This window comes from Lethenteron reissneri, chromosome 65 (genome assembly GCF_015708825.2).
Source record: "Lethenteron reissneri isolate LAM-NWPU_2019-01 chromosome 65, ASM1570882v1, whole genome shotgun sequence".
NCBI lineage: Eukaryota > Metazoa > Chordata > Hyperoartia > Petromyzontiformes > Petromyzontidae > Lethenteron > Lethenteron reissneri.
The window spans coordinates 10,228,740-10,256,306 of record NC_083843.1 but is presented as its reverse complement, the minus strand read 5'-3'; the positions used below and the strand labels follow the sequence as shown (position 1 = coordinate 10,256,306).

Here is a 27,567-nt window from a genome sequence, read left to right as displayed (position 1 = left end):
AGCTGTCTAGACGCAACGTGAGACACGTTACACGGTCGGCTTTGACCACTTCCAGACGGGAGCCAGGTCCACTCGCTACGCTCTCAGTGGGAGCTGCGCTCGCCACGACTCTCAGTGGCTTCTCACCAATAGCAGCTCGCTGTGGCTGAGAGACGCTGTCCCAGGAGCGCACACGGCGGCGACGAACCAAGACACGAATCGACTCTCACCTGCGTAGACAGGAGCGTTGCATTCACACCGCGGTGTTGGAGTTAACGGGTCGCGATTTTTACAAAACCCAGAGTGGCCAGGCAAACGGTGGTTTGTCCCTTGGACTGATTTCGTCGGCTATGGTGAGGCTGTGGGTTTCTGCACCAAACTGTATCTTGTAACATTCCTATTAAAGGTTATTTTTTAAAAGTATGTCGTCTCTATCATTGCCATTTATTTCAAATCAAGATTGCCATTTATTTGTTCATGATTTATTTAAGTATGATAGTTAAAATTGTCTTTTAAAATATTAAACTTCATATTGTTAATTGTTTGACAAATTTTCTCCCAACTTCAAGTGTAAATGAGTGGGGGATCAGGTGGGAGGATAGGAGGGTGATCGTGTGGGTGGTTGAGCAGGTGTGTGTATGTAGGTGGAGATTGGTGTTGCAGTGGTTAGTGCGCTGTGCTATGAACCTGCCGATCCAAGTTCAATTCCCACTCATGGCCACCAACACCAATGACCATTGTCTGAACTGGTCATGAGCCTCCCTGAGGTCGATTCAGCCTCAAATGAGTACCTGGTGTGGAGTATAAATATCACCACTCGGGAGACAAAGGCGGCCAGGCTTGGTGCTGGCCACCCACCCACTCGTGTGCCATGCTGGCATTCATAGATGCTCGCTAACAGCACTTGCCCAACAGTCTGTTCAGGCTATATGGGGGATCTTTGTCTTTGTGCGGGTGGGTGAGTGAACGGGGTTGCAGGTGGTCAGGTGGGAGAGAGATCAGACGGGAATGGGCGCTTGAAAATGCATGAGGTGGGCAGGTGGGAGGGTGGCAGGATTGGCAGGTATATGGCCGAGCAGGTGTGAGTGTGGGCAGGTGGGAGGGAGGGTCTCTGTAGACGGCTGAGGGGTTGTAGGCTAGGGAGTGGCAGGTGTCAGGTCGGAGTGTGTTGGGTGCAGGTGAGTGGGTGGTGGTCATCATTACCAAGTGTAGTCATTATCATCATCTTGCTCTTCATCATCATCCATCAGTCAGGATCCATTCATCATCATAGCTCATGATGACGAGGAACAAGCAAACTGACAGTGCAGCAAAAAATAACACGAGATGCGCCATGGAATGTGGCCCAAGGCTACAGACAGCACTTACCTGTGAAGGCGTAAGCTGAAGATTTACTAACCGTGCCCGGGTTTAATCTCGGATAATATAACATCCATAAAACAAAACAACAGTAACCATCCCAAAAATACATGTTTACACAAGTCAGTCTCACCTATGAGAGAGTCACATTCACAGCCTGGATGACAATCTTGACAATAGAATTTCAGATTTTATTTTTTATTCACCTAGAACACATTGACCCTTGACCCACAATACAATGTGATTACAATTCACAGGTAACCCAGAACACAATCAAGTCTATGTATATTTACACGATCTAACCCAATAAACCTTTATCATTGATAATATTGGTCGCGAAAGCCTACGTGTTAAAGTCGATTTGTTTAACCAGGTGAGAACTCAAGAAACCAGGATGAGTCTCGGTTGCAAAAGTGATGATAATGATGCTGGTTCTGCTGCTGATGATGATTCTGTTACTGCTGATAATGATTCCATTATTATTGATGTTACTGGTTCTACTCCTGATGCTGATGATGATTATGATGGAGCTACTGCTGTTGATGCTGTTGCTCCTGTTATTAATTCTGCTGCTGATGATACTTCTGCTGATGATTGAGTCGAGTTAAATTTAACGAGGTGAGAACTCAGGAGATCAGGATGAGTCTCATTGACAAGAGTGACCTGGGTCACAAAAACAAAAAAAAAGTCAAACCCATGCCAGCAATGAAGCAAGTAGAAATCTCACCCACATCCCAGAGCACAATGCGATTCGCGTTCACATAATTACACAACTGGTACGATATAATCAACGCGTCTCAAATCTTCTACGCGTTGCTAAACAGCCTGAGACTCGAGGTTGGGTTCACACCGGATTTGTGTCTCATGTTCAAGAGGGGCGCTGCGGTGGCTCGGAGATGTAAACTCCCTCGCCTGGTATGCAAGAGGTCATTGGTTGGATTCCGACCCTGACAGTTGCTGGAAATTTGGAGTTTGTGTTGTCTCTATCTCTGTAATAACACAAAGTGTCTTTGTGTTATTAATGCGTGTTGAGACAATGTTAGTCGTGTCGTATTGTAAGGTAGATCCTCACTCTAGATATATATCAGGCGCTTAATAACTTTAACCCACTTCAAAGTCAAAACACAGTTCCCATTGTTGTCAGCAGAAGCGTTATCCCATAAATCGAAGGTTGTGGCTTCAGGTCCAAAAGTCTGACAGCAGATAATGAAAATATTAATCAAAACAAACCTTTACGAATAATATTAGTGACGAAAGACGTCCTACTACTACTATGTGTTAAATGGCTTCTCTCTCTATGCCCTGTAAAATAAAACTAGTTTGAGTGGGGGGGGGGGGGTCATTCGACCCCTGGTTATAACAAAAATGTTTTATCCCAGCGACGCTCAGCACACACCACGAGTAGTTCCCCCCCCCTAGTGATGCCATCCCATTCCCACCCCGGGTTTATCGCCCAACGAGTGAGTGACCGCGAGGGGGACGGCGCGCGTCACCCCGCAGCGTCACGTGACGCGTGTTCCCAGCACGCCCGCGGTGGAGCTCCGCCCTCTCGGCGTTGAGCGCCACGCGGCGCGAGGTGCGAGGGACGATGACGTCAGAGAGAAGCTTGGCTCCCCCCGCCCTCCCCCACCAGTGCGCTAACCACTGCACCACCACTCCACCCCACACTACGCACATGCACCTCTATAAAAAGACAAAAATCCCCCGCGTAGCCTTAACAGACTGTTAGGGAAAGTTCTGTAAATAGCGAGTAACAACTATGAAGGCCGGCACTGTTACACACGAGGGGGTGGGTGGCAAGCACCATGTCTAGACACACACAAAGACAGACAGACACACAAAGACACAGACACAATGACACAGATACAATAACACAGCCACAATAACACAGACACGAAGACACAGAGACAATAACAAAGACACACACAGACAAGACGACAAAGGCACAATAACAAAGACACAGAAAGGCATAAACACACCAACCCACTCACCCACACAAATATCCCCCGTATATCCTTCACAGACTTTAGGAGAAAGTGCTGTTAGCGACCACCTATGAAGGCTGGCACAGCACACAAGGGGGTGGATGGCCAACACCACGACTGACCCGCCTTTGTCTCCCCAGTGGTAACGTTGACACACCGCACCAGAAACTCATTTGAGGCTGAGTCGACCCTAGGGGAGACACAGGACCGAATCGGATAATCGTCAATAGTGTTGGTGAACGGGTCATGGGCCTCCCCTAGGTCGACTCAGCCTCAAATGTGTTCCTGGTGCGGTGTGTCAACGTTACCACTGGGGAGACAAAGTCGGGTCAGTCGTCGTGTTGGTCACCCACTCCCTCGAATGACGTGCCAGCCTTCTTAGGCGTTTGCTAACAGCGCTTGCCCCAACAGTTTGTTAAGGCTACACGGGGTAAATGTGTCTTTGTGTGCGTGAGTCTGTGCGTTGTGCCCGTTTCTCTGCGCTGCTCACTCTCGGTGCTCTCAAGACGCACGACTCAGATCCAGAATCCTCACTGAGTCACCACCACCCACACTCAGTGCGGGGTAGAGCGGTTGACTAAACGAGTGGTGGATGGAGTGCAGCAGCTCCATGGAGTCGGCGTGGTAAAACGACAGTAGCCCCGCCTCCCAGTGCAGGTGACACCCGACTCTCTGGGGAGGATCCGTCACCGGCACTGAGGTCTCTACACCACCATGAAGCACTGAGCAGCTGTTGTAATCTTTATATAAAACCCAGGATGAGTCGTTCTTTCCCAGGCTACACTCGTCACCACTCCCTTTCCGTTTCCGTGCGATCGTCCCATACGCGACTCCAACCTGACAGAAATCCGCCACATTCTCCACGTCCACCTCCCAGTAGTGCTGACCCGACGAGAAGCTCTCGGAGCACAGGGCTTGGTCCCAGTAATCAAAGCGGTATGGGTGATCGGGGCGACCCTGGGAGACAGCGGTCCACGTCACTGTCCTGAGGTCCGAGGAAATCTGGAGTTTGTTGCAGGCCGAGTTGAGGTCCACAGTCGGTGAGCGTCCATCTGCAGTAACGATAATCACAGTAGCCGTGTAACAACAGCACCACTATATAACAATAGCACTCGTCCACTAACACGCACGTACACTACAATAGAGCAATTCATAATGATCATTGTTACACAACGTTGTAATGCGTAGCTATCGGTGTGATGACATGTAACGGGTACTTTGTCAATCCGCAATTGGATGAAGGCCTCCCTACACCGTGCGGGTCTCGGGGGACATTTGACCATCCTTCACCACGCCGGTCACCGCGCGTTGGCGAAGGCAGGCGGCGCGGCTGGCGAGAGCACAGAAGTACAGTACAGCGTGCGTTTGTCCGTCCCGCCACCTGCTGCCACGCCACGTAGCCCCGCAGCCTGTAGCACCTGCTAGGCAGGGTGGTGGCTGCCCCGCCATGTGGCCACGCAGCCTGTAGCACCTGCTAGGCAGGGTGGTGACTGCCCCGCCACGTGGCCCCGCAGCCTGTAGCACCTGCTAGGCAGGGTGGTGACTGCCCCGCCACGTGGCCCCGCAGCCTGTAGCACCTGCTAGGCAGGGTGGTGACTGCCCCGCCACGTGGCCCCGGACCCTGTAGCACCTGCTAGGCAGGGTGGTGGTGGCCGCCCGTGCGAGCCCTGCCCAGGCCCAGCCCCTGCGGGGCTTTGCGAGGTGCCAGGAGGTCGGGCACTCTGTGCACGATTTGGGGATAATCTCTAATAGCGATTTTTCTGACAGAGATTGCGATTTGATTTGCGATTACATTTTTTAAAAGTCAAGCTTCAGTTCAATAGTCACTGTGTAATATATTTAAAACATGTAATGGAGCATGAAAACATGATACAATCCAAATATTAACTGCTCTATATATTATAATGCAAGGATGAGAACTTAAAATATATGAATTCCTTCCAACATGTATTTAATAAAAAATAATTTTTGAAAAAGAACAATTAAATATAGAACAAATATTTCAGGTTAAATAAATAAAGTTATAAAAATAATAATAGACAAACAATTCCATTAAGAAAGTAATAGGACTTTTCAAATCGCAGAAAAATCGCAGCCTTTGCGATTTCCTAATCGCATTGTTTCAAATTGCGATTTCGATTTGAAATCGATTAATCGTTCAGCCCTCCTGTGGCGGTAGCGACCGTGGGAGGCAGTGGATCGCAGCAGCAGCGGCGGCGTGGATATCAACACTGCCGTAGCGTCTCTGTGTGTACAACAAACACAAACGTCTCCCGTGTGTCACCTTTCACAGACTGTAGGGGCAAGTGGTGTTGGTGAGCACCTGTGAAGGCCGACACGGCACACGAGGTGGGTGTGATCGTGTCGTGATGTACACTCGTGTGTGTGTGTGTGGTAGTGTAGTGATGCACACTCGTGTGTGTGTGTGATAGTGTAGTGATGTACACTCGTGTGTGTGTGATAGTGTAGTGATGTACACTCGTGTGTGTGTGTGTGTGATAGTGTAGTGATGTACACTCGTGTGTGTGATAGTGTAGTGATGTACACTGGTGTGTGTGTGATAGTGTAGTGATGTACACTCGTGTGTGTGATAGTGTAGTGATGTACACCCGTGTGTGTGATAGTGTAGTGATGTACACTCGTGTGTGTGTGATAGTGTAGTGATGTACACCCGTGTGTGTGATAGTGTAGTGATGTACACGCGTGTGTGTGTGTGTATGATAGTATATTGATGTACACTCGTGTGTGTGTGTGTGATAGTGTAGTGATGTACACTCGTGTGTGTGTGATAGTGTAGTAATGTACACTGTGTGTGTGTGTGATAGTGTAGTGATGTACACTCGTGTGTGTGTGTGATAGTGTAGTGATGTACACTGTGTGTGTGTGTGTGTGTGCTAGTGTAGTGATGTACACTCGTGTGTGTGATAGTGTAGTGATGTACACTCGTGTGTGTGTGTGTGATAGTGTAGTGATGTACACTCGTGTGTGTGTGTGATAGTGTAGTGATATACACTCGTGTGTGTGTGTGTGTGTTATAGTATAGTGATGTACACTCGTGTGTGTGTGTGTGATAGTGTAGTGATGTACACTTGTTTGTGTGATAGTGTAGTGATGTACACTCGTGTGTGTATGTGTGATAGTGTAGTGATGTACACTCATGTCTGTGTGATAGTGTAGTGATGTACACTCGTGTGTGTGTGTGTGAGAGTGTAGTGATGACTGCGGTGTGTAAACATCGCCACTGGGGAGACAAAGGCGGTCGGGCGTGGTGCTGGCCACCCACCCCCTCATAGGAGCTCGCTAACAGCACTTGCCCCAACAGTCTGTTAAGGCCATACGAGGGATCTCTGTCTATATCAACGTATTGGTATATGTTGATACGTGTTCTTTTGTAATTAACTTGTTGTTGCCTGTGTAGTGATTTGCACGGACAACTCAGCTTATGCCTTGGTCTGGCTGTCTACTAAAACCTAAAGTTGCCTTTGATTCTGAGAGCATCAGGCTGTAACACTGAACCTTAATAATCCTCAAAGTGTCTGGATCTCGCTGCCTCAAGCACTAATAATGAATCCTAAACATCTTAGCCCTAGCGTGTGTGAGTGTGTGTGTCAGACTCACACGCAGGATAGCAATAGCATCCTCACTCAATTATACACACGTGCAGTGTTAATGGAGCTCATGTAATAGTGATTTGCAGTCATCTGTGTGTATGTGCTATATTTTAATGTGTACGTATATATGTTTTATAGTAATTAACCTTTTTGTCTAGGTAGTGATTTACACGGTCAACCAAGGTCAAGCCCATGGCTGGCTGTCTGATTAACCTCTGAATATTAACACAGAATCCTAAAGGTGCCTTTGATTCTTAGAGCTTTAGGCATTAACACAGAGCCCTATGAATTCTAACTGTGTCTGAGTCTGTATCACGCTGCCTCAATTACTAATAATGAATCCTCAGAATCTCAGCCATAGCGTCTCTGTGTAAAACAATCACACAAACACAGCATAGCAAGAGCATCCTCATTCAATAATACACACGTGTAGGGTTAATATAGTTCATGTAATACTCCTTTACACTCGTGTGTGTGCTGTATATTAATGTAGAGGTATTGCAATATGTTGGTTTGTGGTTCTGGGACTCCTCTACTTTTATATTGTTTACAGCCGAGTCGGCTGAATTTTTTTCACAGGGGGGGGTAATGTAGAGGAGTAAAATGGGGACGTGACGTCAGGTGTGCCGTTCAGTGCGATGACGTCACGTTTCCTAGGGTTTTTAAGGGATACCCCGTGACGTAAGCGGGGTCACTATAGGAACGGGGATAGTAAACAGGGTGAAGAGGGAACCAGGGATAGTGAGAGGGATCGAATAGGGAGTCTGGGGAGAAGCCAGTGGTAGCCGTAGAGGTGCTTCTCTCTCCGGTCGGTGGAGTCGGCAGAGTCCACGATCCGACACAAGAGAGAGAGACCGGAGCTAGCCGGCAGGGACCCGGACTCAGAGTAGGACCCCTAGCCCCTGGGAGTTGTGTACCCTGTGTAATATTGATAAGTGTTAATAAACCCTGGCGGAAGCCCCTAACTTACCTCCGTCTCCGAGTACGTCCGTCGGAACTTCTCTACACATGGGCAAAAGTAATGTATCTGTTTGCACAGTGATACACATGGTGAGCCACAGTGATAACCCAGAAGGCTCTGTGAGCCTCAGGTATTAACCTTGAACCCCAATAATCTTTACTGTGCCTAAGTAGGGATATAGCAGCCTCAAGAAATATGAATGAATCTTGAGAATCCTAAGGCTGCCTTGGTCTGGTTATGAGCCTCCGGCATTATCAAAGAACCCTGTGCATCACAACGGTGATGGAGTCTCTCGAGTCTGATGATGACATCCATTACAGAAAAGACTTATAGTCATAGATTCATCTGCTACAATGGTTACTTTGGCCAACAGCATCCTCACTGGATAATACACACGTGTAATATCAATGAAGCTCAAGTAGTAGTGAAATATGCTCGTGTTTGTGCTAAATATTAGTGTCCAATGAATATATTACAGTCGTAATGTTTATCTTTGCACGTGCAGTGCGGTGATAGGCAAGATTAATCAAGGCAATGCCTTAGTCTGGCTCTGTGAGCCTCAGCCATTAACTGGGGAAGCTAACATTGTAAAGGTGCCTTAGTTTGACTCTATGTGCATCAAACTGTTAACATGAAGCCTAAGACTCCTATGTCTTAGTTTGGATGTATGATCCTTGGGTATTAACAATCAACCATAAGATTCCTAAGCGTACCTTGATCTTGTTTTAAAATCTATAGTCTTTATCATTCAACCATACAAATCCTCCAGGCAGCCTTTGTATCTGCAGTGGTGATGTTTACAATACAGCCTTAATGAGTACCTAGGACGATTTGACCTAGGAGAGCTCCAAAATTGGTTCTGAATCCACTCACCACTGATGTTAGCCATGAATAGCCTGTTGGTGACGATGTTTGTAGCTCAGTGCACAATACATCCCATCTTCACTGGACATCCGCACTCACTCTCGCTCATCCATACACCCATACACCTCCGATTTGCACGGTTGGTTCAATATAGATCTATACACTTTTACAAAGACAAAGATGCCCCCGTATATCCTCAACAAACTTTTGGGGCAAGTGCTGTTAGCAAGCACCTATGAAGGCCTGCACGGCACACCAGGGGGTGAGTGACCAGCACCATGTCAGGCCGCCTTTGTCTCCCCAGTGGTGATGTTTACACACCGCACCAGGTACTCAATTGAGGCTGAGTCGACCTAGGGGAGATCCAGGACCGGTTCAGATAATCCATCACTGGTGTTGGCCTTGAGCAGGAATCACACTCGGGACGCCAGGTTCATAGCGCAGTGCGCTAACCACTACACTACCGCTCCACAACATACTTGTACAAGCACAATTACACGCACAATAACACACACGCACAGGTGGTAAGAGTCCGTGGAACTCACACATGAATGCCAGCAGGTTGACCCCAGCTCCCTGCAGGGCGCTGATCACGGCGATGTCTTTTTTGCTGAAAGATGAGTGTGGAGCTTCCTTCTGAGCGTCTCTCCTATGACACCAGAACCAGCAGTGACTCACACAGCCCGTGTCTTATACAGCACCAACACACACAGCACCAACACACACATCACCATCACACACAGCACCATCACACATAGCCCGTGTCTTACACTGCATCATCACACACAGCATCACCACTCACAGCATCATCATCACACACAGCTTCATCGCTCACAATCATCACACATCGCATCATCACGTGCAGCATCACACACAGCGAGTGTCTTACGAAGCATCACACACAACATCATCACAGCCAGTGCCTTACACAGCATCATTACACACAGCGATATTACACTCATCATCACGCAGCCCATGTCCCACACAAGGCGTCACCCCGTGTATTAATCTGTGGGAGTTCATGTATCCCTACCGGTTTGTCTCCTTCAGGTGAACCTGCAGGAGTCAGACACAGGACAGGGGACGCGAATCAGTTCACCTTCAGCCATATTAACCACACGGTGATTGGTAGATGCGATGAGCTGAGCTGCACTCAGCCATTTGCGTATCCCAGTGTTGTTGGTTGCAATCAAGACAAAGCCGTGAACTCGTTTGGACTCGATGGTTCTCATCAGCAAGGTGTGGCCTCTCAAACCCTTGCCACGGGCAATAGACGTACGTGGCACTCGACATCGAGTGGCAGTGATTGTGAACCAACATTGGAAATAATTATCCACTGCGAGGGTGACTTACACCCAGAGCATCGCGTTACCTTTGTCAGAAGTTTAGAATTTTTGGGACAATTTTCAGGCTCAAAAACCTCAAGAGAAGCTCACCTTTGATACGATTTTGTGCCCAAAAGTCGTTAATGTACATACATAACGTACGTGCATTGTGTCTTGATTAACTGTGAATAACCCAACTAATAAGAGAGATACATTGTCATTTATATGCAAACATTAACTCACCTTTCCCACTCTGGGCTTCGCACCTGATTGGCTCACAGTGATGACATCACATTTATTCCTCTAAGACCAAAACAGGAGAATTTCTCCACAATTTTGACGGTCACCTGATGAGGCTGGTTATAATTACTGGCAAAACGTTGTACTCGTTTCGTAGATAGAAATATTATGATAAAAATAAAGTGAATTAAAATACAAATAATAAAATTTAAATCAATAATAATATAAAACAAAAAACACTAATGTATTTTTATTTTGTATTATTTGTATTTACTTTCTTTTTATTATTATTTTTCTATCTACGTGACTTTACCGACAGAACTCAAAGAATATGAATTCCTGCAGTCACGAAAGTTTAAAGGCAAAATGTTAATCGTTTATTTATTATTTGGAAATTCAGTGGTAAGTTATATTTTTACTAGAACATACAAATTCACGTTGGTGGACTTCTTTCAAAACAATCTACGGCCCATAGATTGTATTGACAATGCAAGTTGCGTTATTATGTTCTTTGTGATACCTTGCATGTGCCGCCTTTCTAAATGTACAGTCAGTTTTCGACGTGAAACGCGAACTTAATCACGGAACAATGTTTTTTCAGTGGAGCGATCCTTCGTGAGATGTAATGAGTCAGCCTCGTGCTGGCAGTGAGTGTTTGTGCATGTGTGCGCCCGTGCTCGTATGTGCGTGCGTGTACAAGTTAGTGTGGGGGGAGTGGTAGTGCAATGGTAAGCGCACTGCGTTACCAACCCACGACACGAGTTCGATTCCTGCTCACGACCAACACCAGTGACGATTATCTGAATGGGTCCTGGGCCTCCCCAAGGTCGACTCAGCCTCAAAGGAGTACCTGGTTGTGTGCGTAAACATCGCCACTGCAGAGGCAACAGTGGTCAATGGTGGCCAGGTGGGGTGATGCCTTCTCACTCTACCTGCAGGAACGTGAGCGAGTCCCTCTCCTCCTGCAGAGCGTGCAGGCGCGTGGCTGCTGCATGGAGCTCGTTGATCTCGTGCTCGTAATGAGCGATGTTCTCCTCGATCTGGGACAGCAGCTCGAGCCCCTTCACGTCCACGCGATCCAAAATTGCCCTCTCGTCCTCATCCAGCATCACCCTCATGCGGGTGAACTTGCCTGAGATGCGAGCCTTGGTCTGGACCATGCAATCCTGCAAGGGTGTGCGATGACTGATATCATTTAATATTTAATGCTATAAATACCAAAGTCACATTTTTTCTGGCTACTCTAAACCTAGTTTGCCCTGCCTCTTACATTATGTCTCTGCACTCACATCTCAGTGAACAGGTCAATAACTGTTGAAGAATCTAGGACGTTCACATCTATAATATGGTTAGTAAGATAAAAAGCAAAATTGTATTCCTCAGTGGAAATAAACACATCATAAAGAGAAACATTAAATTGTCAATCAAAATATAATTATCCATACGGTGCCATTATATGACCTACAATGCATTCCTAAAACAAATGTACCTACCCAATACATACTAAAAAATATCTTTCAATACAACTGAGATATTTTATTCACATATATGGAGAAAAATAACGACTAATAACTTACTAAAAGTATCTGTTATTAAAACTCCCTTACGTTATTGGAATGTCCATTTCTCTAAACATATGTAGTGGTGTTATGGGACAAACACCAGTTACAGCTGTTACAGTGTTATGGGACAAACACACATCAGTTACAGCTAGCACCCTGGGCTTACTCGAAGAGGGCTGTGGGCTTTGGATCCCCCGTGCCCCTACCAACGGGTGGGGGCTGCGGGGTGTGCTGTGATCCCTCAGAACCCCGCCCCTCGGTGAGGAATTTGTATAACAGACGGGGAGCCAGAGAGATAGGGGCAGTGTTCGCAAGCTATAGTCAGAAGACCCAGTTGAAGACTGAAGACCGGCTAGATAGACACTGGAACTCCTCTGACCCGCTGTCCTTCTCAGGGCCGGGCAGAGCAAGCCAGCGGTGTGACCCCAGAGCCTCAGAGCCGATGTCCTTCTAAAGGCCGGATCTGTGTGGCTGGTGGTCAGGTCCTGAGCCTTGGCTGGGCCAGGCCAGTTAGCCTCCCCTAGAGCCCTTAGGGGAGGACCTGGGAGCCTAGGGGTGTATCCCAGTGTCGTACGGGTGAAGGGGTCGTTACCCCTTCCAGTGTTGTATACCTTGCCTGTCTAAGTGTTGAGTTACAATAAATAGTGCTGCCTCCACTTCACCGTCTCTGTCAGTTCGGAACCCACTACACATATGCTGGGCTCTCTCCCCTCCCTCCACCGTTTCAAATCACTCTGAGCTCAGATATTTGATGGAGATCAATGATCTGCTTTTCTGGTTGTATTACTAATATTCTCCACAACATGGAGATGTTGTGTGAATTATTATCACCAGCTGACTTGATGCCCACTTTTACATCAGGATTTGCATGACATTGGATACTCGTAACATTTTTCGTGGTGGTGGGGTTTCTGTGTTCCAATGACCCTCAGAGCTATGTCGCTTGGAGTCTTGTACTCCTGGTAGGATCTGCTTTGGTTAACAGGTCTGGGCAGAGCTTCCAGACAAATAATGGTCCAAAAAAGCATCACTTTATGAATGGTTGAAAAGTACTAAAATCAGAGAACCTGACCCAGACAAGATATACCGGGAGCCCCCCTGGAGCCAGGCCTGAGGGTGGTATTTGCCAAGAAGCACCTGGTGGGTGGGAGACCCACGTAATTCGGTTGAGCCCTGCCCGAAATGGCTAAGTGACGCCGTCCTCTGGGCCCACCATCTGCAGGATGAAGGGTGAGGGGCGGGTGCGATGCCAGTATTGCAGGGAGTGGGATGGTGTCAGAAGGACTGAACATTGAAAATGGGTACTAGCTATTAGGACATGGAATGTCACTTCACTGGGGGGGGGGGGGGGAGTCGGCACTAGTGGAGAAGGTGAAAAGGTACCGACTAAATATAGTCGGTCTCACCTCCACTCACAGCATTGGCAATGAACGCTAACTTCTTGATTGGGGGTGGTCTCTTCTATTCTGGAGAAACCCCTGGTGAGTGGCCCCGGGCGAGTGTGGGGATATTCACAAGCCTGGCTGGGTGCTGTTCAGTTGTAGTTTGTCCCAGTGGATGAGAGGGTCGCCTCAATGAGACATCGGGTCTCAGAAAGGACAACTCTGACTGTTGTCTGTGCATATGTACCAACAGCAGTTCAGAATTTTCGGCCCTCTTGGAGATGGTGGGTGCAATGCTCAATCGTGCCGCCTACCGACTCCATAGTCTTATTGGGCGATGTCAATGCTCACGTGGGAAAATATGGAGAAACCTGGAGAGGCATGATTAGGGGGAATGTCCCCCCTGATCTGAAACCGAACGGTGAGGATTAACTGGATTTAACTGGAATTCTGCGATAGTAACGGAATGTCAAAAACAAACACCATGTTCGAACACGAGGATGCTGATATGTGTATGTGGTACCAGCGCACCTTGGGCCGAAAGACAATAATTTACTTCATAGTTGTGTAGTAGCGTTCACGACTCTTGGACACCGGAGTTGGAGGCACACGGATTTATATAACACAGCACGTTCGTGGTATACAGCACTGGAGGGGGTATCGGCCCCCTCACCCGACTAGCTGAGGATACACGTCCTAGCTACTCCTAGCCTGCCTCCTAGTCCTCCACTAATGGGCTAGGGGAGGCTATCTGGCCCGACACTGGTAAGTCGGGCCCGGTACCCGGAGTCCCAGACCAGCTCTTACAAGAGCACCGGCTCTGGCTCTCGGGACCACGCCACTGGCTCGGTCCTGTTCGGCCCTGATAAGGACAGCGAACCAGGGGAGTCCAGGGCTCTATCTAAGACATCTTCAGTCTTCTCTGGTTAGCTTTAACATTACTGCCGAGCCCATTGATACATCCCCTTTTATACCCAACCCCTCGCTGAGGGGTGGGGCCCCGGGGGATCGTAACGCCTGAATCAGCCCCCCCCAGGGTGCCTGGCTCGGACGTCGTAGAGGGCACCTCCCCGTGCACTTACGTAGCCCCGCCCACTGTGTTTGTTTGCCATAGGCTGCCATGCATAACGGGCTCTCTCTCTAACACCCCTACATCCCCCCCCCCCCCCCTTGCATAGCTTGCAGCCGTCCCGGCTGCCAACATACAAAAAAAATGACAATAAAGGTGCATTTACCCCCTGACCGCGCGTGTGCCTCACTATTTTTCAACAATAACAGGAACAACAACAAGAACACAACAAAACGCCACAGCAAGAAGAGAAAACAACCCGACGCACCCCCCCTGAATAAATACGAATTCCGTAAAAAAAACACAGCCTATATACAATTTGCAGGGAACCCACCACACACACAACACATGGTGAACCCAACATATGTACATTCAATGAGCAGGGAACACACCACCCACACAACACACAATGAACACAACCTATGTACACATCTTCCGGCCTCACAACAGTCTGCGCATTTTAGCGCGTGTCCTTGCAGCGGGCCCCTCACATGGGGTAACCCCGGGTGGCGGACCGTCAGGTGGCAACTGTCCGTCTCGGAGTGAGTCCTCATCCGACGCCGCGCGACCTTTGGCATCCCCAGGAGGGGTGGTCGGGCGTGAGCCCGTCACTCCTGATGCACCTGGAGGTGGCACGGCCGGCAAGGCATTAGGTGAGGGCGACGGAGACGGACCCAGTGAGTCGGTCGACCCCCCACATGTTTGGCCACGCGTGTGTGAAGTGGGGTTGTGTACCGCAACGAAGGGTTTTAACCTAGAGGGGTGCACGAACCACCGCCGCTTCCCCCATTTGATGCGCACGCACTGCGGTCGCAAAACCTCGACCACCTCCACAGGGCCCCGCCACGGCCGCACCAGCTTAGAGGAGGTTGCCAGTGGCACCTGGGGACAGTGCAGCCATGCCTTGTCCCCCGGCTTCCACTGCATCATGTGCGCCCGACCCAGTCTGAGGCGCTCATTCGCTTTTTGACGAGGCTGGTTATAATTATCCCGCGCCTCTGTCAATTTGGCCAGATTAAATTTTACATGGTCAGCCAATTTAGTTTTTCCCTGCGGCTCGGGGATCTGCAGTTGGGCACGGACAGGCGGGTCGGGTTCGCGGCCGTACATGAGGTCAAAGGGGGAAAATCCCGTAGCTGCGTGGGGTGCCATCCGGTACGCCGCCAAGACCCCTTGAATTTGCAGGTCCCAATCGGTCTGTGAGTCCAAAACCTGCTGTGACAACATTGACGTGATGGTGCGATGCAGACGCTCGACCATCCCGTCAGTTTGCGGGTGATACGGGGAGGTACGAATTTTCTTCGTGCCCAGGAGCTCACAGACTTGTTTGAGTAGTTTACCGGAAAAAATTCTGACCTGGTCGGTTAGCAGCCGCTCCGGGGCACCTTTGTCCAGGACGTATCCCTGAACAAAGGCCTCCACGATGGCTGCTGCCGACTGGTTGGCAAGGGGCCAGGCCATAGGCCAGCGTGTAAAATACTCCACACCAGTCAACAAATATCTATTGCCCCTGGGGGTGGCGGGGAATGGACCCAAAATATCCAGCGCGACAAGCTCGTTTCTTCTGGACACTTTGATCGATTGCAAGGGTGGGTTAGACTCCCGTGCCGGCGGTTTTCGTTGCGCACACCGAGGGCATGATCCCAATAAATCCCCAACATCCCTCGTCATGCCAGGCCAAAAAAAATCAAGTTGTAGCAAGGCGAGAGTCTTTTGGGTCCCCAGGTGTAGAAGGCGCTCATGAGCGGCCCACACCACCTTGCCCTGCAACCCAGAAGGGACCACCAGCCGATGTCGATGGGATTTCCCGTCCCAATGCATCAGCAGACCTTGCACCATTTCCCATGCATCAGAATCACCCCTCGCCCGCCCAGCACCGCCGACGCGACGATGCCACCCGAGGAGGGAGGTATCCTCCATCTGGAGGCGCCCCCATTCAGTGACGGGCAACCCCAACAGGGAATCTCTTCCCTGTTGTTCGATCGAATTAGTAATCAATGTTTCGTCGTCGTCGGCGGCCGCCAAGATTGGAACCGATACGTCTCCTGAAGGCCTGCAACGTCCAGACCCCAGGAGACATGCACATTCGGAGGTGGTTGGCATGCGCGACAGAGCGTCCGCATTGGTGTGGCGAACGCCCTTACGGTAGGTGGTTTCAAAATCAAAGTCCTGGAGAATCTCCAACCATCGAGACAATTGTCCCGATGGTTGTTGAACTCGCAGGGCATACTGTAGTGCCGCATGATCTGTGCGGACGGTGAAATGCCGACCGTACAGATATGGACGATACTGTTGGATGAAATAGACAATTGCCAACAGTTCCCGACGGGTGACACAATATCTTTGCTCCGCAGGAGACAACACCCGACTACCGTACGCTACCACCCGTTCCACGCCGTCAACCACCTGGGAAAGCACACCCCCAATACCCGTGTTGCTCGCATCGGTGTCGAGCAAAAAGGGCTTAGAAAAATCGGGGTAAACCAAGGGAGGAGCTTTTACCAGGGCGTCCCGAAGGGAGCAGAAAGCAGCCTCCTCCTCTTGACCCCAGTGGAACCGAACCCCTTTTGATGTTAAAGCGTGCAAGGGTTTGGCAATCGTCGCAAAATCAGCGACGAACCGTCGGTAATACGACGCGAAGCCAATGAAACTCCTGACCCCTCCCACCGAGGTGGGAGTCGGCCAGGAGCTGACACACTGCGTTTTGGCGGGATCGGTAGCAATACCTGAGCGCCCCACGATGTGCCCCAAATAACGCACCGAATCGCGTAACAAATGGCATTTTTGGGGCTTGAATTTCAAATTAGCAGCCCGCATCTTTAGGAAAACCGCCCGCAACCTCTGGAGATGTTCGTCAAAAGTTTTACCAAAGACGATAACGTCATCCAAATAAATGAGGCACGACTCCCATTGCAATCCAGCCAAAACCAATTCCATCAAACGCTGGAAAGTTGCCGGCGCTGAGTGTAAGCCCATCGGCAACCGGTTGAATTGGAACAGGCCGTGCGGTGTACGGAAAGCAGTTTTAGGCTTTGAATCATCGTCCAGAGGAAGCTGCCAGAATCCCGAAAGTAAATCCAGTGTGGAGAAGAATCGCGCTCCCGCCAAGGCGTCCAGCGATTCATCCATCCGTGGGAGCGGGTATGCGTCGGCAACCGAAATTTTGTTAAGGCGCCGAAAATCAACGCAAAACCGCAACGAGCCGTCCTGCTTTTTAACCAGGACGATCGGCGCTCCCCAAGGGCTGGTGGAAGGAGAAATGATGTCGGCGGCCAACATGTCATCAATAGCCGATTTGACATGGTCCTTTTCGGCGGGACTCAACCGAAAGGGATTCTGGCGTATTGGCGCGCTGTCACCCGTATCAATATGGTGACGCAGCAGATGAGTGCAACCCAAATCGTATTTATCTCGACTGAAAACGTCGGAAAATTCCCGCAGTAGTGTTTTAAGTTGTTGACGCTCTGAATTTGACAGGTCCGTCGATCCCGCACAAAGCGCCTCGAGCCACCCTTCATCGCTGTCCGAATGTGGTCGCGGCGCAGGGACAACGCTGACATGATTCGCGACGGGTTCCTCACAGGGCACCGGCGTTGCGTGAGCAAGCACGGTTCCCTGTGGGACCACCACCGTCTGCGAGCCCACATTGAGGACCGCGATGAAGGGGTCTCCGTCCCCTCTTACTATGGTCTGGGCCGGAAGTAAATGAGGTCCACTAACCCCGGCCCTAGACGGCCCCAGCAGAACCCTTCGGGCCCCAATGCCCTTAGCGAAGGGCCGCCGAAGTTTCAAAGGAATCAACATTTGTGCCCCCGGAGGGACGCGCACCGTTCTATCTACGAACGCCGGCACCGTCGCGAACGCCGTCCGACTCGTAACGGGGGATGGCAGAAACGCCATGCGTCGGCCCGACGGGAGCTCAATGCATCCCTGGTCGATTAATATCCTAATCGGCATTTTGGCCAGGAAGTCCGTCCCCAGCAGGCACGGAACCGCCAGCGAGGAGGAAACAAAAATCGGCCCAGACAATTTAATTTCCCCAATACAAATTTGGGCACGAATCTGTCCGATGATGCCAAGTGAGCCCCCGTTAGCAGCATAGAATGGCACGTTAACAGGCATCAAAGGACGGCTCTGGGCAGGGAGAATATTGTAAATTAACTCCGAAATAATGGTCGCCGATGCTCCCGTATCGACCAGGATGCGCACCTCAACCCCGTCGATGTGCCCCACAATGGCAGACGACCCTGACGATGCGGCTACAACACGATCGGCCAACACGGACCACTGGCCGGGTTCGATATGAGTACCCAGAGTGGTGCGTGTTGGTGCGATGGTGCGCGATATCGGCCCCCCATTCGTTGCGTTGTTTGAGTGCGTGATGGGCGTGTGCGTGGGCCAAACATGAGGGGTGCCGCGACTTGCCGGATTATGATGGTGGAGCTTGTGACGAGGGCCGTCGTCCCGTTGAGGTGTCGTCCCGCGCTGCCGAGGAGAGCGGCACCCCGAGGCGACATGGCCCCGGATGCCGCAGTTGTAACAGCGCGGGAGCGCTGGCGACGTCGATGGATGTTGGAGATGGCTTGAACCGCCCCGGTCCGCCCGTACTCCCGCACCATGCTGCCGTTGATGTTCGATGGCGCAAACCTCTTCCGCCGGGAGGGTGGCTGCAGCGACGGCACGCCCGCTCGCCGCCTTGCTGGCCTTCCGTCGTTGTGAGCACAGGTTTGCGTGGAGGAGTCGGGCCGCTTGGAGGGAGCACATCTCTGCATCGTCCTGTGCGACGATGACGATATCTAAGTCGTCCGCCAGCAGGAGTATCTTCTCCGTAACCATGGCGTCGACACCTTCGTTGTCCATCCGTGGAAAGGCCGCCTTTGCCAGTGCCAGGAAGCTTGTGCGGTATGCCAGGGGCGACTCCTTTGCCCCCCGCTGGCAATCGTAAAAGAGTTGGCGACAGTCCGACGGTGGACCGTATACTGCAGACAGCACCTGCATTGCCTTCTGCAGCGTGGAGCGCCTCTCCTTCGGTGCCGATGTTAGAGTGGCGAGGGCGTCGCTGTCGAGGAGTGCCGGCAGCGCGCGGAGAGCCTCGGCGTCCGTCCACTGTGCCATCTCCTGGTGAGCGAGGAAGCGCCGCTGGAAGCCGCCCCAGTCGCCTTCCTCGCCCACAAATTCTTTGAGTGGAGGTAGTCGCTGATGTAAGGCAGCGGCTGCCGCGGAAGATCGCATTCCCCCGTCCCCCTCACTCGGCTCTGCGTCGGCGCGAACAAGCGATGGGATCGCCGGTCGCACCCGTGGTGACGTTCCGCCCGTTGGTGATGACGCGGCAGGTACTGTACTCCCGCCGTTGGACGCGATGCTCAGGCCAGCCACGCCCTCAACAGCAGCTGCGGCGATGGCGGGATTTTCAAAACGGTGCTCCGTCGAAATGGCGGGAAGGCGCTGTGGTCGTCGGCTGCCGTCGCCCCGTGGCGGTCCAGCAGCCCCCAGCTGTGTGATGTGGTCGAGCATGGTGGCAGCGGCATACAGCAGCTCGGCCAGCTTCGCGTGCGCCTGCCTCAGCCCCTCTGTCGACGGTTCCCCTTCCTCCTGCTGCTGTGGTGTGGATGCCTCCGGCCCCGGCTGCTCGATGACATCTTCAGCCGTCTCGGGCTCCCCGACTGCAGTGGTGTCCTCCGCCTCTGGTACCCTGACTCGAGTCGTCCGGCGTGTGTCCATGTTCGTAGTTGTTTCACTTCCGACACCAGATGTAGTAGCGTTCACGACTCTTGGACACCGGAGTTGGAGGCACACGGGTTTATTTAACACAGCACGTTCGTGGCATACAGCACTGGAGGGGCTATCGGCCCCCTCACCCGACTAGCTGAGGATACACGTCCTAGCTACTCCTAGCCTGCCTCCTAGTCCTCCACTAATGGGCTAGGGGAGGCTATCTGGCCCGACACTGGTAAGTCGGGCCCGGTACCCGGACTCCCAGACCAGCTCTTACAAGAGCACCGGCTTTGGCTCTCGGGACCACGCCGCTGGCTCGGTCCTGTTCGGCCCTGATAAGGACAGCGAACCAGGGGAGTCCAGGGCTCTATCTAAGACGTCTTCAGTCTTCTCTGGTTAGCTTTAACATAACTGCCGAGCCCATTGATACATCCCCTTTTATACCCAACCCCTCGCTGAGGGGTGGGGCTCCGGGGGATCGTAACGCCTGAATCAGCCCCCCCCAGGGTGCCTGGCTCGGACGTCGTAGAGGGCACCTCCCCGTGCACTTACGTAGCCCCGCCCACTGTGTTTGTTTGCCATAGGCTGCCATGCATAACGGGCTCTCTCTCTAACACCCCTACAGTTGTATTATCAGACCTAAGGACACTCGGGTGAAGAAATGGGCAGAGCTGTCAACTAATCACCGCCTGGTAGTAAGTTACATCTGATGTTTGGGGCACCGACCAGATAGATGTGGAAGGCCCAAACGAATAGTGCAGCTTTTCTGGAAACGTCTGGCGGAAGACCCAGTGCAGAAATATTTCAACTTCCACCTCTGGGAAAACTTATCCTGCACTCCAGAGAAGGTCATGGACATTGAGTCCGAGTGGACGATGTTCAGGACCTCTATTGTGGATGCGACTGCAAAAGCTATTGTCGGGAGGCAGTTAGTGCCTGTGAAAGTGGCAAACCTAGGTCCCGCTGGTGGACACCAGTGCTGAGGGATGCTGACAAGTTGAATAAGGAGAATTTTTCCTAGCTATGCTTGGAAAAAAGGTCTCTCGACTCGATTGAGAGGTACCAGCTTGCCGAGAGAGCGGTACCAATTGCTGAAGCAAAAGCCCGAGCAAGGGAGGCACTTGGAGAGGCCATGGAGAGAGACTACAGTGCAGCCTCAAATATCTTTTGTCAAACCATCCGACGCATTAGGAAGGGTATATGGGATGTGGTCCCATCTGTTCTCAGTAACATTGAACACAACGAAGGAAATAGTCGAGAGGTGGAAGGAACAATTTGAGGAGCTCCTCAACCCAGTGGACATGCCCTAATCTCAAATGGCAGGCCTGGAAACAGCTGGGGGGATCGGATCCATCACAGTTGCTGAAGTCACTCTGGCGGTCGAGGGCCTTCATAGCAGCAAAGCTACTAGAGTGTATGAGGTTCATCCAGAGTTGTTTTAAGCACTTGACAGTGTAGGAGTGCCTTTTCAATGTTGCATGGAAGGTCGGTACAATACCTCTGGATTGGAAAACTGGAGTCATGTTGCCCATTTTTAAGGAAGGGGACTAGAGGATCTGCTCCAACTACAGAGGGATCACACTCCTCAGTGTCCCAGGTAAAGCCAGTGCTAGAGTGCTGGAGGGGAGTTTCTTGCCGGTTGGTTGATCCTTAGATTCAGGAGGAACAATGCGGATTCCGTCAGGGTTGTGGAACAATGGACCAGCTTTTTTCCTTCTTACAGATATTTGAGGGGTCATGGGGGCATACTGCTCCAGTCTATCTTTGCTTTGTAGACTTGGAGAAAGCATATGACCGTGTTCCCTGTAATATCTTGTGGGAGGTGATGCGAGAGATTGATGTACCGGTGCCGCTTTTGTGTGGTATCCAGTCCCTCTATTCCCAGAGTGAGAGCTGTGTCTGTATTATTGGTGTTAAATCAATGTCATTCACTGTGGGTGTTGGACTCTGCCAAGGGTGCGACTTGTCTCTGCTCCTTTTTGTGATTTTCATGGACAGGATATCAAGGCACAGTTCAGGTATGGAGAGTGGACAGGATATCAAGGCACAGTCCAGGTATGGAGAGTATTTAGTACGGGGGCATGGAAGTGGCATCGCTGTTTTTTGCAGATGACGTCCTCTTTGCCTCGTCAGTCTGTGATCTCCAGCGTGCACTGGAACAGTTTGATGCTGAGTGTGAAGTGGCTGGGATGAGGATCAGCACTTCCAAATCTGAAGTCATGGTTCACTCTCGGGAGACGTTGGGTTATTCTCTCCCTGTGAGGGAGGAAAAGCTGCCCTTTGTGAAGAAGTTAAAGTTATTCATAATAAAGGTTTTTGGGTTAGATCACGTTAGTTATAAATGTGTCATAACCCTCCACCACCCGACACGACCAAACAGTAAAAAATGTGTCACGTTTACAAAGGACAGACTCCCGTTCCTAGATATTTTACTGGGACATGGTCTAAATGGCAAAATAACACACAGCATTTACCAAAAGCAAACGCACACTGATGCCTATCTGAATGCAGATTCACATCATCACCCAGCTCAGAAATCATCTCTTATCAAGGCACGCATACATTGGGCTAAAACAGTGTTAGATGGTGAAAGTCTAGTGGGAGAAATTAAACATGTTAAAGACGTACTAAGACAGAATGGCTACAATAATGCTCAAATTAACAGAACACTGAATGCCAAATCACAAACGCAAAGCAACACTGCTGAAAGCGATAAGATTGTTCAAACAATTATAATAGCATATATCTCAGGAGTAACTGACAAATTAGCCCGTGTTTAGCAAACGCAAAACATTAAAGTAAGATTTTGTACAGTACACAATTCAAAAACTGGTATCTGGCACTACAGACGAATTGCCTAAATTATCAACAGAAGGTGTATATCGGATTAATTGTTTGTGTGGCAGATGCTATATTGGACAGACGGGACGTAACATCAACGTAAGACTAAAAGAACACCAATAAAATATGAAATGATCTCAAACACAACTGTCGGCAGTGGCAGAGCATGCTTGTCAACAAGGACACTCAATTGATTTTGATAACGTTGAAGTGTTGTGTAAAACTAATTATTACTGGCCAAGACTAATTCGAGAATCCATTGAAATTGAGAGAAATACAAATAACTTTAATCGCTCAGACAGCTACAGGCTTAGTGCGGCCTGGAAGCGTATTATTAAATGAATAAAATATATAATACAATTAAAATTCCTTATAAGGGAAACAAATATCAATGAATAACAATTGAATGATTACCAATATATTATATTATTACAATACCCTCCCCCTCCCCACCTCAAATCACTGCACCTGAATGAATTAAATGATGACGTCACCCTGCTGCTGCTCTATTTAAGACCGGGAGCAAGAGAGCCTCACCATTCTGGCAAATTGCCGGATGAAGCTGGATGGAATTACCAGCGTCGTACTCAAATTTTTTATTATGTTGATTCACTCTTCAACACACCAGTGGGCTAAAGTAATGAATTATTTGTCCTTTGTAAATGTGACTTTTTTTTTACTGTTTGGCCATGTCGGGTGGTGGAGGATTACGACACATTTATAAATAACGCGATCTAACCCAAAAACCTTTATTATGAATAATATTGGTTGCGAAAGCCTACGTGTTAAACTAAGTTAAAATAACTCGGGGTTTCTATCCCAAGTGATGGCCATTGGGAGCAGGAGATTGGAAGGTGGATCGGTGCGGCATCCGCAGTGTTGCAGGCACTGTATCGTTCCATGGTAGTGAAGCGGGAGGTGAGTTCTAGAACAAAGCTGTTGCTTTACAGGTCAATCTACGTTCCCACCCTCACCTATTGTCATGAGCTTTGGGTGATGACCGAAAGGATGAGATCGCGGGTACAAGGGACCAAAATGAGGTTTCTCCGCAGGGTTGCCGGGCCCTCTCTCCGTGGGTGAGGAGCTCGATAATCTTGGAAAGCCTCAGAATGGGGCTGCTGCTCCTCCGGATCGAGAGGAGCCAGTTGAGGTAGTTTGGGCACGTGGTAAGGATGCCCCTCAGTAGACTCCCCCTGGAACTCTCCTGGGAATGTTTCACTGGTTAAATACTCTTGGGCTGACCCCAGGACATGTTTGTGGGACTATGTCACTCGGCTGGCCTGGGAACACCTGGAAATTCCCCAGAAAATGCTAGAGTCTGTCACTAGGGAAAGGGAGGTCTGGACCGCCCTACTCAACATTCTGCCGCTGCGACCTTCACCAAGACAAGTGGATTGAGAAACGAATGAATGAGCAAACTCATGCAAACAGGCTCCTAGCAATATCGTTTAAGATATATCAAAAGTAGATTCAATTACGTAATTATCTGAATCATTAAAATGTACTACATCAAAAGAGTTAATCACTAATACATCATGATTCGTGTATATTTAAGTTAAAATGTTTTAAAAAATAATTGGCTCTACGTTGTGCTGCTTTAGAGGTAGGTGCGTGTCCATTGCACTCTCTTTATAGCCGCATCTCTTGTGTTTAATCTAGCATTCAACAGCCGATTTCCTGTCGTATTTTATCGTCATCTTCACTCGTTTAATGTCTAACTTATAATTCAATACAATCGTTGCTCCATTCTGCTTTATTTGATCTAATCCATTGCAAATCATTCGAGTTATCTTGCGACGTGTTTTGAAGTCTCACGGGAGATAAAACTTTTTGTGTAAAACGTTGCATTAACAAAAATTACGTTTCAATCACCCGTAACTATAATAATGCAATGTCCTGCACAGTTATTACACACTGACTCAAGCCTAACAGAGTTCACTTGAATCTCAGGAGTTAACCTCAAGGGGAGAGTCACAGACTCCACCCAAGGTGGAGGTCACAGGGCCACAGAGGCCACACGCGGTACCTGCACGGCCTTGCGAGTGGCCTTCATCTGCCCCACGGACGCCTCCGCCTTTTTCCTGTCCTTCTCCACTGCTCGCATCTCCTCACCGACTCTACCCTACAAGAGACGAAGTCATCAGAGGAGACTCCACTCCATCCGGAGCCCTCCACGGTGACAGTTCTGAATTGCCCACTAGAAGCGTGGTGAGGAAGTCAGCCTGGACTGACTGAAAACGTCTAATAGGAAAGGGGCCTGCGGACAGAGAATCAACCCACGGTGATGTTTGTTGTATGAGATGTTTCTATTATACCCAGGGGACAGTTTTTTTATCAGCTCATGTAGAGATATCAGAATCAATATATGCGTTCATACTGGAGGAATCCGATGTGCTATAAAGCTCTTTTTCACAAATGTCTAGTAGGGGTGGGTAAGAACGTTACAACAACAAACTATACAAAAACATGATAGAAGTGCAAAGTACAAGGAAGTTAAACAAATCACCCAACAACATACACATACAATCAAGCCATCCCCATCCTACCAGGCAAAGCCCAACCAGGTATTATTATTTTTTTTAGAAGCGACCTGGCCACAAATGATAACTCATCAAAGTGGTTTATCATGTGGAAATGTATAGCTGCCAAATAACCTCAATGCATGTTTGTTCTGCACCTCAGTGATTATCGCTGTCGGCATGCAGTCCTCACCTTCCGTGTCTCATGCTCGTCCTCCAGCGTGTCGACATCATGCCCTCGATGTTCTCCAGTGAAGGCGCAGACTGTGCACACGAGGCTCACGTCTTGCTTGCAGTAGAACTTGAGCTCCTCTTTGTGCCTCTTGCACTTGCGTTCTTCAGGGTTCACATCTGGTGAAACCAGGACGTGATCTTTAAACTTCCTATTTTCCAGGTGAGGCACGAGGTGTTCCCTGCAGAAGGACGTCTCACACCTGAGGCAAGTCTTCACTGCAAGCGTCTTGCCTTTTGGGCAGTTGTCACAGAAAACAACACCGCCAGCAGCAGCAGCAGCAACCATGGTCTCAGTCACTTGCAGCTGCTCTATGAGGTTGGCGATCGTCACGTTCCTGGTCAGCTGGGGTCGTCGAGGGAAGGTTTTGCGGCACTGCGGGCAGCAGTAGGAGTCTGTCTCCTTCCAGGCATCCTCCAGGCACTGGAGGCAGAACGAGTGGCCGCAGCTGAGTGTGGAGGGGCAGTCAAACGTGTCCAGGCAGATGGAGCAGGTCAACTCACGGTCCACGTTCTCAGCGGGAGCTGCGCTCGCCATGACCCAAGGATGCACCCAAAGTAGTTTATCACTGTGCCTCAGAGAATATATTTCAACAAAAATACTTTATGTTTACAATATCGTGAGATGTTGAGTAACATTGACGAGGTGTGTTCTGTTCAGGAGACGCTATGTGAGCAGCTCACGCAGCGGAGACGAACAAGCAAATTAATTGACCTCACTTGCAGTTAAGTTATAAATATCTCGAGACACGCCCTGGAATGTTCCACACGGCGACCGCGCTCACCTGTGTAGACGTGGCGTTACAGTCACGCACTGTGTTAGCTAAAACTGATTTTTGTGTTTAGATGTCGTTCCCCTGCACTTCCGATTAGCACGGTTGGCTACGTACGGTGTGGAAGAAGTTCAACATACATACATACATAGCTTTGACTGGTCTCAAGTGATATTATTTTTATACAAACAAAATCCAGCAGCAGCAGCCAGGGACGCAGCGATAATGGTTTGTCCCACAGGCTGATTGACCGGCTAGGGTCAGGCTGTGTGCATTGCACAATGGAACCGCACCTTGTGGAAACATTCTGATGTTAAGGTTAACTTGTTTTTTTCCCCATCTGTGTCTTTATCCATTTTTTTCTTGCAAGGCCTTTTTTAAGGTTCGCAGTCTGTAATCGTCTTCTACCTTTATCAGCTAATATTTTAACTACAGGCTTCATGCGTCCTCTGTTCATCTGTCAAATATGTTTCAGTTTTTTTTTATTCCTACCACACCGTTTTATTCTGGGTGGACGGTGGTTGTATGCATTATCACAGGTAACAGCCTCTGGCTGAACAAAACATCGTCGTTCGTCTAAGCTCAATATCGGTATGACTATCACTGTACATTTTCCTAATATGCATAAACAAATCTTGCTCAATGTTTAAAATCCACATCACGTAAACAAAAAAGGTCTTCATCACCTATTCTTGTCAAAGTTGACATTTTAAATCCTGGACTCGCTGAGTTTGGCAGATTCGATAAATAAATACAAATTTCACAAGGTAAGGTCCACTGAGCTACGTAGCTCTTTTTTCCAAAGGCGACCTGGTCACAAATGAAAGCCCAGCGAAGTGGCTTTTCTCAGCAAAAAAACTCTAAACGCGCGATGTGGATCCTAAATGTCGAGGGGAAAGCGGAGGGAGCAGAGAAAAGTCCACAGGACCACGGCGAGAGAGACATGCAAATTCCAAATATACAGCAGCAGGCGTCAGGGTCGGGATCGAACCCACGACCGCACGTATACCAGGCGAGGTAGTTAACATCTCCGAGCCACCGTGATGATGATGAGAGAGAGACATGCAGACTCCAAATATACAGCAGGCGTCAGGGTCTGGATCGAACCCGCGACCTCCTGTATACCGGGCAAGGTAGTTAACATCTCAGAG

General features: G+C 49.6%; 2 protein-coding genes across 2 annotated transcripts in view; one reads left to right on the top strand and one right to left on the bottom strand.

Moving 5' to 3' along the window:
- The window catches only part of LOC133359559 (E3 ubiquitin/ISG15 ligase TRIM25-like), a 223,482-nt gene that overhangs the window by 124,065 nt on the left and 71,850 nt on the right, over positions 1-27,567 (top strand). The gene's annotated exons all lie outside the window — the stretch shown is intronic.
- Positions 3,774-26,325, bottom strand: LOC133359547 (E3 ubiquitin/ISG15 ligase TRIM25-like). The gene is made up of 6 exons (XM_061577985.1): positions 25,606-26,325; positions 24,920-25,015; positions 11,257-11,490; positions 9,793-9,815; positions 9,305-9,408; positions 3,774-4,375 (listed from the first exon to the last, which is right to left on the bottom strand). Exons 1-6 carry the CDS (start codon positions 26,179-26,181, stop codon positions 3,825-3,827), a joined length of 1,584 nt encoding a protein of 527 aa, XP_061433969.1. The 5' UTR covers positions 26,182-26,325; the 3' UTR covers positions 3,774-3,824.